The sequence below is a fragment of the Staurois parvus genome, unplaced genomic scaffold, assembly GCF_062004578.1.
Source record: "Staurois parvus isolate SC_StPar_1 unplaced genomic scaffold, SC_StPar_1.0 ptg000424l, whole genome shotgun sequence".
Taxonomy (NCBI): Eukaryota; Metazoa; Chordata; class Amphibia; order Anura; family Ranidae; genus Staurois; species Staurois parvus.
Window position 1 is genome coordinate 756,263 of NW_028318220.1, and position 11,756 is coordinate 768,018.

At 44.5% G+C, this 11,756-nt stretch overlaps 1 protein-coding gene across 1 annotated transcript in view; it reads right to left on the minus strand.

Moving 5' to 3' along the window:
* Positions 1-9,306, minus strand: part of ATP6V0E1 (ATPase H+ transporting V0 subunit e1) — a 31,074-nt gene extending 21,768 nt beyond the window's left edge. Inside the window, exon 1 of the mRNA XM_089687389.1 lies at positions 9,113-9,306. Within this exon, the coding sequence (XP_089543515.1) occupies positions 9,113-9,216 (104 nt within the window). The 5' untranslated portion in view covers positions 9,217-9,306. The remainder of the gene's footprint in view (positions 1-9,112) is intronic.
* Positions 9,307-11,756: the final 2,450 nt, after the last annotated feature.

Genomic DNA, 11,756 nt, shown 5'->3' on the forward strand with positions numbered 1-11,756 from the left:
AGGAGTCCATTATAGTCATATGTAGTCCATCCTAGATTGTGAGCTCGAAAGAGCAGGGCCCTCGATCCCCTCATGTTTTGCATTGTATTGTTATTGTTCTGTCAGATGTTCTGTCCCCCTTTGTAATGTACAGCGCTGAGTGAACTATTGGTGCTTTATAAATACTGTATAATAATAATAATAATAATGTGGACATACACTATATTGCCAAAAGTATTGGGACGCCTGCCTTTACACACACATGAACATTAATGGCATCCCAGTCTTAGTCCATAGGGTTCAATATTGAGTTGGCCTACCCTATGCAGCTATAACAGCTTCAACTCTTCTGGGAAGGCTGTCCACAAGGTTTAGGAGTGCATCTATGGGAATGTTTGACCATTCTTCCAGAAGCACATTTGTGAGGTCAGGCACTGATGTTGGATGAGAAGGCCTGGCTCGCAGTCTCCACTCTAATTCATCCCAAAGGTGTTCTATCGGGTTGAGGTCAGGACTGTGCAGGCCAGTCAAGTTCCTCCACACCAAACTCGCTCATCCATGTCTTTATGTACCTTGCTTTGTGCACTGGTGCACAGTCATGTTGGAACAGGAAAGGGCCATCCCAAAACTGTTCACACAAAGTTGAGAGCATGAAATTGTCCACAATGTCTTGGTATGCTGATGCCTTAAAGGATAAGTTCACCTTTGTGAACATGTTACATCTGTTTTTAGGGTGTAACATCTTCCCATAGGCGCAGCTGTTGCCTGTCGCCTCCCCCCGACAGATAGTACGGTCTCCCCGTACTGTCTGTCAAATTTGAAAACAACATGGCCATGAGGGGCTCCACCCACTGGGCTGCATCATTTGTTCATGCACTTCCGTGAATTAATGAACTGCAAGTCCCGACAGCCTTAGCGTCTGTCGGCTTGTAGTTCATTGAAGCTTCCTGTCAGAATATCTGCTTGATTGTACATTCCGTACGGCAAGCAGATATTCTGAGAGCTCTGGAGGAGACCTGCATGGCATCCGTGATCTACTGAATGCTGGTGCAATGCTTTCCACGCTCCTGCAGACAAAAATAATAAATGCACCTGCAAAAAAATGCATTAATATTTGTCTAAAAAGGTGAACTTATCCTTCGAGAGTTCTCTTCACTGGAACTAAGGGGCCAAGCCCAACCCATGAAAAACAACCCCACACCATAATCCCTCCTCCACCAAACTTTTCATTTGGCACAATGCAGTCAGGCAAGTACCATTCTCCTGGTAACTGCCAAAACCCAGACATGTCCATCGGATTGCCAGAGAAGCGTGATTCGTCACTCCAGAGAACACATCTCCACTGCTCTAGAGTCCAGTGGTGGCATGCTTAGACCACTGCATACAACGCTTTGCATTGCACTTGGTGATGTAAGGCTTAAATGCAACTGCTAGAGCATGGAAACCCATTCCATGAAGCTCTCTACGCACTGTTGTACTAATCTGAATGCCACACGAAGTTTGGAGGTCTTTAGCTATGGACTAATTTTACGTGGCCTTCCACTTCAAGTTGCCGTTGTTCCCAGTTGCTTCCACTTTGTTATAATACCACTAACAATTGACCGTAGAATATTTAGTAGCAAGGAAATTTCACGGATGGACTTAATACACAGGTGGCAACCTATCACAGTACCAAGCCTGAATTCACTGAGCTCCTGAGAGCGACCCATTCTTTCACAAATGTTTGTAGAAGCAATCTACATGCCTAGATGCTTCATTTTATACACCTGTGGCCATGGAGGTGATTGAAACACTCGAATCCAATGATTTGGAGGAGTGTCCCAATACTTTTGGTAATATAGCGTGTGAATATATAACACATGTGAATATATATATAAAAACATGTAGCTTACTAAATCGTTTCTCAAAAGGCTGTAAAGAGCCTGAAATACCAACTGTTGATTAGATCAAAGACCATTTTTTTTTTTACAGTTACCTGTAAACATGAAAATAAAGAAATCCATTATATAGTCCCTTTGGATGGAAATTTGTATAAAGAATGGAGGCTGTCATTGCTTAGCACTTTTGAAATTACTGCCACCCTGGTAGCCATGATAATGAATTAGCTTTGGTATTTCAATTAGTAGTTCCAACTTCGCTCTAACTCTGCTAAGCTGAATGCTTGTTCCAGGTCATTGTCTCTGTATTAAAGCAAGGAAAGCCAACCAAAGATGGATCGAAATTCAGCCAGTTCAGCAGGGACCAGACCAAATTTTGATCCAAGTATGGGCAGGATGGTACACTGAAGTCAATCCATTGGTCAACCTCAGTACAACCAGCCTGTCAGCCTTTTTTGTTGATCACTGCCAGTAGTGATCATTGTATTCTGATATCTGAGAAACCTACTACTCTCAGAATATATAGCTCCATGAGAGGAAGCAATTTTCTTTCCTGCAACTTGTGGTTGATCTAGAGACAGCCACAGTTGTCACCAGGGCTGTACTTCAAACATGTCTTCCTCTTATCAGCTTTATTATATTGGGCGAAGGGGAAAAGGAGGAGTTTACAGAAAGAGAACATTGTTTTGCTTTCATTTTAGCTCACAAGAAGTGACAAGGACAGTGTATTTCTGGCAAGATCAGCAGATATTTTTTTTGTACTTGGTGAAAATGTTATTAGCCTGACAAACGGAAAAAATTTTTCCACTTATTTTTGGGCTTAGATATCATTTAAAGTAGTGGTGCACCGAAATGAAAAATCTGGTGCCGAAACCGAAAAATCAAAATACACTTGGCCGAAAACCGAAACCCGCATTTTAAAAATGAATAGATATTTTCTGGAAAAAATACACTGATTTAAAACAATACATAGCCCAATTTTGTAAAATATGAAAGAGGATGTTATGTCGAGTAAATAGATACCAAACATGTCACGCTTTAAAATTGCACATGTTCGTGGAATGGTGTGAAACTCCGGTACTTAAAAATCTCCATGGGTGATGCTTTAAAAATTTCTACAGGAGAGCAGTGTAAAGTTACAGAGGAAGTCTAGTGCAAGAATTATTGCTCTTGCTCTGACGTTCGTGGAGATACCTCACGTGTGTGGTTTGAACACCATTCACATATGTGGGCAAGGCCTACGTATGCGTTCACCACTACGTGTGAGCACAGGGGCACTTTAAACTTTTTTTATTTATTTGTTTTTTTTCACTATCCCTTTAAAAAAAAATTTTAATCACTTTTATTCTTATCACAAGAAATGCATACATCCCTTGTGATAGAAATAATTAGTGACAGGTCCTCTTTATGGAGAGATATGGGGTCAATAGGACCCCACATCTCTCCTCTACAATGTAAAGCATTTGATCAAAAAAAAAAACTGCAAGCATTGATCTAGTGACATTGCTCCGGTCCTCCAAGGGCATAGAGATGACTGGCGGACATCTTTCCTTCATTAATCTCTATGCCCAGCGCCGGGATCGATGGTTTCTCAGGTAATGCCAAGAAATACGGAGCAGCGGTCGGTGGTGGCGAGGGGCGACGGCAAGGTTTTTTTGGCACCTGCTATTTTATCATTTCAGCCAACAGGGGCGTTTTCGGACGAAATTTCAGTGCATCCCTACCTTAAAGTGATGTCACCCAGCTAGAATAAGCACTCACTTTGATGACAGTAAACACAGGAGGGGGATAGCAAACAGAAGATAGATATCATCTGACATATCTAGCCATGTATATACACTAAACACGTACTGCAGAAGGCGCTCAGACCAAGGTACAAATTCTTCCACGTGCATTTTAACACTTAGAGCGTTCAGACCCCCTTAACTTTTTTCAATTTCGTTATGTTGCAGCCTGATGCTACAGTTGTTTAAATTCATTTTTTTTTCTCCTTAATCTACACTCAGTACCCCATAACAACAAGTGGAAGCAGAATCGTAGAAAGGTTTTCAAATGTTTGAAAGCATAAACTGAAATATCACATTGACATAAGTATTCAGATCCTTTGCAACAACATTTGAAATTTAGCTCATGTGCCTCCCATTTCTCTTGATCATAGCCTAGATGTTCCTACACCTTGACTGAGTCCACCTGTGTTAAATTAAATTGATTTGACACGATTTGGAAAGGCACACACCTCTCTGACAATACATACTGTATCAAAGCAAAAGCCAGGAGGTCAAAAGGAACTGCTTGCACAGGCAGGATTATTGCAAGGCACAGATCTTGGGAAGGCTACGAAAAAATTTTGCTACATTGAAGGTTCCCAAGAGAAGAGAGCCTTCATAATTTCCAAATGGAAGAAGTTTGACACAACCAGAACTTTTCCAAGAGTTGGTTGCATGGCTAAACTGAGCAAAATCGGGAAGAAGGGCCTTAAAGTAAGAGAGGTGACCAAGAACCTGATGGTCACCCTGACTGCACTCCAGTGATCCTGTGTGGAGATATAACAAAGTTCCAGAAGCCCTCCACTGACCTGAGTTTTATGGCAGAGTGGTTAGACGTAAGCCTCTCCTCAAGGCAAGAACACATGAAAGCCTACTGAGAGTCCTTCGGGTGCTTTTCTACAAACTCCAAGCGTACTTTCCTGTGTTCTGCTCTAAAGAAAAGATTCCATCTTGCCACTCTGCCATAAAGCCCAGATCAGTGGAGGGCTGCAGTGATGGTTGTGTAAGCAGTTCCTTTGACCTAATGGCTGTGATACAGTATGCATTATCAGCTGTGAGGTCTTTTATAAAGAGGTGTGTGCACCTTTCCAAATCATGTCCAATCAATTTAGTATACCACAGATGGACTTCAATCAAGGCATAGAAACATTTCAGCAACGATCAAGACAAATGGGAGGCACCTGAGCTAAAATTTCAAGTGCTGTTGCAAAGGGTCTGAATACTTACATGCTAATGTGATATTTCAGCTATTCCTTTTTCATACATTTGCAAACATTTCTAAAATTCTGAATTCACTTTGTCATTACGGGTACTAAGTGTAGATTAACCACTTGCCAACCACGCTATAGCTGAATGACAGCACGGTTGTCCAGTTCTGGGAGGGCGTCATATTATGTCCTCCCAGAACGCACCCTCCCTTGCGCCCCCAGCGATCTCCATGATCGCTGTGTCCTATGGACTCAGCTGATCACGTGATGTGGTAAAAGGTCAATCACAGCGGCCTTTTACTATGTCACACAGCAGATCACCGGTAAATGCAGTTGCTGGTTATCGGCTGCACTTTACTCATGCTGTCACAGCGTGAGGAAAGTACTACTGTTAACCAGCAATTATCAGAGGACGAATCGGCACCGATCATCAGGGCACTGATGATCAGTGGCCAGCAGTGCCACCCACCTGTACCCAGTGCCCATTATTGTTGCATATCAGTGCCGCCTATCCGTGTCCATCATTGTTGCATATCCGTGCCTATTAGTGCAGCCTCATCAACGCACATCAGTAAAGGAGAAAAATTACCTGTTTGCAACATTTTATAACAGAAACAAAGAAAACTTTTTTTTCCAAATTGTTTGCTCTTTTTTTTTTTGTTTATAGCGCAAAAAATAAAACACCTGGCCGTGATTAAATACCATCAAAAGAAAGTTCTATTTGTGTGAAAAAAAAATGATAAAAATGTCATATGGGTACAGTGTTGCATGATCGCGCAATTGCCATTCAAAATGTCACAACGCTGAAAGCTGAAAATTGGCCTGGGCAGGAAGAGGGTATAAGTGCCCGGTAGGCAAGTGGTTAAACAGAAGAAAAACAAACGGTCATCAGGCTGCAACAAAACAGAATTGAAAAAGTGAATGGAATCTGAATACTTTATGAATGCACTGTGTGCATGACAGCACTAGTGTCCACAAATAAAAGCTCTGCAAAGAATTATGGGGAAAAGGAAGCCAAGGCTGATGCATCAGACCTGTTTCAGAAAGGAAAAAAGTATTCTTTGTACAATGTGATCATACAGATCTTTCCAGAAATATGACCAGCACAAGGCACAGAAAAGCAGAAGTTACTGTACTTCAGACATGATCATCTGTTTAGGCAGTTTTTTGATCCTCGGGAGTTCATGAGGTTAAAACCTCCACTCAATTTTGGGGGCTAATTTGCCTCTAAGTACATGAACAAGCTGGGCCAGACATTTTTACACATCAGTTCAGCTAGCCACACACACAAATGACAATCTGATTGTGCAGTTTCCTTTAGATTTATCAACCATGATGCATACAAAGAAACAATCCTTTATCACGGTTGGCAAACCATTATTTGCAAAGATTGTACACTCAGAATGCAATGTATGCAGTCAGCTATGATCTCCACAAGTAATGCATCTGATCTGAGCATTACTTGCAATGACTGAGCCAAACAGGGTTTTCAATGAAGAGGAGAACCTTGCTTCTGGCCACAGGGATTGCTTGTTACAAAAGCAAGAGCAAGTAATTCTCCATTCATGATCCCCTACATCGGACAAGGGGACAAGGTCACAGTGCTGCGTTTTAGATCATTTGTCTCACTAGTCACTGATCTTGGCTAGGCATCTACCCATCCATGAGCACCTTTTTTGTCAACTGCAGCCAACATTTGTTGCTGTCACTTTTCCTGTATTATAGAGACCACCATACTCCACAACTATTCAGGATAAAGAGACAGGTTGTCCTGTAAGAAAACCCTATAACCCACAGAAATCCCCTCACCCATAATTCAGGGGAGTGGAAAATTTGGAAAAAACTAAATTGTCCAAGGGACTAAAAATTGGGATACCAATCTACTTGTCCTGATGAAAAAAAAAAAAAAAAAGTAACCCAAAACTCTATTTAAATCTGAGATGCTTTTAAAAATGAAAGGGGCTTTACGGCAACTTAAACACCGTTAAAAACATTAATAGTTTATCTCCTACCCACTTTCCTGCCTGTTTCCAGCACAGCACCCAGAGACTAGCAGAAAGGGGAGACCTTGACGTCACTTCCGGGTCCCAATTGTCAGATTTCCTGCCCATCAAGGCTGGGAAAGAATGTTCAATGGAGCACATGGGAGACCCTGGATGTCTCAAAGAGAACCTGTCGCCAAAAAAATAATCACGTGATGAAAAAAAAAAAAAGTTAAAAAAGGATAAATTCACCTTTGGGAACATGTTACGTGTTCCACCCATTTTTAAGGTGGAACATGTAACATGTTCCCAAAGCTGCAGCTGCGCCCACCGACCCCTCTCCCTCTGACAGATAAGGGGAGAAATTTCCCCGTACTGTCAAATCTGAAAACAGTGTGGCCATGCAGGGCTCCACCCACAGGGCCGCGTCATTCATTCACGGACTTCAATGAATGAACTAAGTCCCGCACACTTAGCAGCTGTGGGCTTGTAGCTTTCAATGAACTACCAGGGAGCTGTGGAGTGCCGTGATAGTTCATTGAAGCTTCCTGTTAGAATATCTGCTTGGACATACATCCCTGTATAGCAAGCAGATATTCTGGCAGGTCTGCAGGAGACCTGAATGGCATCATTTTTTTTTTCTCATGGGGCTGGCACCTCATTTACTCGGTTAGCAGATGCACGTTTGCTGAGCGTTAAGAGAGCCCAGCACTCCCCTTTCCTGCCAAGCAACAGGGCAGCAGCCCAGTCGCCCGAATTCTGCCACCTGGCAAGTAAGCCCTGCCGCTCACAGGGCAGCCTGCCCAGTGCCCAGAACTACATGCATCAGGCAATAAAAATTACACATCCCTGTTTATGGTTCCCCAAATCACCTCCATCATCCCAGCGCTTCCCTGTCCTACCCCCACATATTCCACCTTCCCTGCACTTCTCTCTCCTTCCCCTGTTCTACATTCACCGCATGTCTCTTCCCCTTCTCCTAGCCCACCTTCCCTGTACTTTTCTCCCCGCTCCACCTTCCCTACACTTTAAACCCTCCCCCCACCATCGCAGCAGTTCTCTCCCCTTCTGCCCCACCTTCCCAACACTTCACCACCCCCTTCCCCTGACACTTCACCCTCCCTATGCTTAACTCCCAATCAGGGGCGGACTGACCATTTGGAAACTCGGGCACTGTCCGAGGGCCCGGGGTCAGTAGGGGGCCCCATGAGATGCCCTTGGTACCTTTTTCATAGGCTTTTTTGAGTTTGGGCAAGGACACAGGGGCCCCATGATCCTCTATTGCCCGGGGGCCCCATAAGTTGTCAGTCCACCCCTGCTCCCAATCCCCTGTCCCACCTTCCCAGCACCTCAACCACCCCAACACTCCACCTTCCCCGTGATCATCTCCTCTTCCCCTGGACTTCCCCCACCCGTTCTCTCCCATCCCACCGCCCCAGCACTTCAACCACCCAAACAGTCCACTTTCCCTGTGCTTATCTCCCCATCCCTTGCACTTTTTCCCTCTCCGTGCTTCTATCCCCTTCTCCTGCTCCACCTTGCTCATCTCCACTTCCCCTGTTCCACCTTCCCAGTGCTTCAACCCCCCCCCCCCCCCAAAACTCTACTTCCCCTTTTCCACCTTCCCAGCGCTTCAACCACCCCAAACCCTGCCCCCCATGAAATGCACCTTCTCAATGCTTATCTCCCCATCCCCTGCACTTTTTCCACCTTCCCTCCATAATCCACCTTCCCTGCACAGGAACTTCCATCAGTGCTGGGAGTCCAAAGCCTATGTAAGTGCTGTGTTGGATGGCAGTGCAGTTTACACAGAGTTAGCTTCTCTCTCTTCCCTGGTCATGTGACAATATTTAGGCAACTGACTGTCTTCCATCTGAGCACTGCTTTCTGGGAAGAGATCTACTTCCCCATACTCCAGTATTTTCCAAGGCACTGCAAAGCAGCAGAGGAACACAAGCAAGCAGCCTTTTTTTTTACCATGAGAACCAATCACTTAGTCCAGAATGAGCCTCTGTCAATGTTTGAGCTTTCTGTGACCGGCCATTGAGAGGCAGTGGCTTCCTGTACAGTGATGGTCAAGGAACACCTCTGACCATTATAACAGCCTTATAGGAAAACATTCCCCCCCATATCTAACCTCACATACAGTCCTGAGGGTCACTCTTCTCTATACACACGTGTAGAGTATAGGCATCACCTCATGTACGTCAATGTATGGCTAGAACTGACTATATGGGCTAGAAGTCACACTTATCCGGCTCATTGAACAGAACAGAACGGAGAACAAAAACTGAACGCACCCTCTGTTTGGTCCCTTAGGGATTAACCACGGCAGTACAGCGCCCACGAAACCCCAGAAAACGGTCATGACGATGACAGGGACGAGCAGCCCGGGGTACGCCATGATGAAATCACCAACAACCTCAGATCACCCGAACACCACCGTCCCTCCGCAGACACTGAGCAGAGTTCTGGTACAGTCATGTGACTACGCCTCGGAGTCACGGGAACACCCACCCTCCTCCCCCTACAGGAAGTGAGCGCTGGCACAATCATGTGACCACTCCTCTGCATCGCGAGAGCTCTCTCCTTTCTTCAAACCCTTTACAGTTAACGAGCGAGAGGGGTCTGGCTGCAGAATGGAGCTCTGTTATCGTCAAGAAACACGTGACCTTCACTCTCCCCTTTGTAGTAAACGAGCGAGAGGGGTCTGGCTGCAGAATGGAGCTCTGCTATCGACAAGAAACACGTGACCTTCACTCTCCCCTCTTTTCAGTGAACTTTACAGGATAAGTTCATCTTTTAGCCAAAAGTAATAAATGCAGATCTGTCAGAATATCTGATTGCTATACAGGGATGTACAATCAAGTAGATATTCTGAAAGGAAGCTTCAATGAACTATCATGGCACCCCACAGCCCCTTGTTCATTGAAAACTACAAGCCCACAAGGGCGGCGGAGATTGAGCTTGACGTTGGATCTACTGCGGGGGGACATGCTTTTACTTTTTTCTTTTAATAAAGGACTTGTCAAAGACTATGTCCTGTCTTTTTTCACACTACACTTTTTGTTTTTCGTGAATCAGTAGCAGGACCATGTAACCCATACTCATTCACATAGGGGGGGCTGGGATCTGGGGGCCCTCTTGTTAAAGAGGGTTTCCAGATTCTGATAAGCCCCCTACCTGCAGACCCCCACAACCACCAGGCAGGGTTGTGGGGAAGAGGCCCTTGTCCCCATCAACATGGGGACAAGGTGCTTTGGGGGGGGGGGGGGGGGAGTCCCCCCCTGCCCCAAAGCACCCCCCTTATGTTAAGGGCATGTGGCCTGGTATGGTTCAGGAGGGGGGGGGGCAAGTTAAAAGAAACAATGTTTCCCTTTAGTTTCTTAAAAGAAAGTTTCCTGTAGCTCCGGGAAAAGTGAAAGCTAATTCTGTGAACTATAGTGAAGAAAAAAAAAAAAAAAGCCGGCAATTGGATTCAAGCATCGGCACCAACATACACTTCGTATTGCGAAAAAAATTGGTAAGCCGAGGCATTATTTTTAATGGATTTTCATTCGTAAACCAAGAATTACATTAACCGAAGCGTTTGTAAACTGAGGAACACCTGTATAGACAGGAGATATGTGACAAGAAACATGTGACCTCCACTTCCTTGAATGCTGTCTATTGATTCTTTCTTACATTAAAGTTCATTCAAATAAAAAAAAGGTGGAGTGTAGTTCATGTGTTTTTGTCGAGTGGAGCTCCACTCTGTAGTCTCTGCTTGTTTTTTTACATTAAAGTTCACTGTCCTCATATAATCCACAGAGAGTCTGGCCTACACCTCCCCCAGTCACACCATTCATGCCCTGTGACCCCCCCATACATCCCCTGCAACCCTCCCATCCCCTGTGAAACCCCCAATACATGCACTGCGACACCCTCCCTGTGCATGTCCTGTGACCCTCCCATACATCCCCTGTGACTACCCATACATGCCCCACGACCCCCCCAATATATGCACTGTCCCCCCTGTACATACCCTGTGACCCCTCCAATACATCCCCAATTAAATAATTCCTGAATTTACTGGAATTTAGCTCTGTTTTGCTCCCTGCCCAATGATAGGGAAGATCCATTCACCTGAACTTGCAGATCAGCCTCTGCTGTGATAGTTCACAGCAGAAGCGATCTGCCGGCGGCAGTCACATACCCCCGTGTAGAAGAAGTGCAAAATCACGTATATATACATGATTTTGCACAGGAGGGCCACCCTGTAGCAGTAAAGCTACAATGGGCTGGTCTTCAAGTGGTTATAACATCAAGCCGATATATACACATTTTACACATACATTTTGTTTGTATTGGTATGACACAAAAAAGTGGAGATACAAAAAGCCAAATCTGACACTTTCCACACAAAACCGCACAAATGGACTAGATAAAATTATTGGCACCTTCTCAAAATTGTAAGAAATAATTGCATTCCATGTTTGTGATGCTCCTGTAATTTGTAATTAAACTCACCATTATCATTTAACAGACAATATAGAAATCACACCGGCAACCAGATAAAATGGTGAAAAATGGACTCCAACTTTTGTGGTGTGTCTCTGTGTGCCACATGGAGCATGGAGAAGAGAAAGAGCAGCAAAGAATTGTCTGAGGCTTTGAGAACACATATTGTGGAAAATCTTGGACAATCTCAAGGTTACAAGTCCATCTCCAGAGATCTTAAATGTTCCTGTGTCCACTGTGCGCAACATTGTCAAGAACTTTACAGCCCATGGCACTGTAGCTAATCTCCTTGGACGTGCACAAAAGAGAAAAAATGATCAAAGATTGCAACGAAGGATTGTTCGAATGGTGGATAAAGAACCTACATCAACTTCCAGACAAATTCAAGCTGACCTTCAGGCACAGGGTACAACTGTGTCATCTCGCACTATACGTTGCCATCTG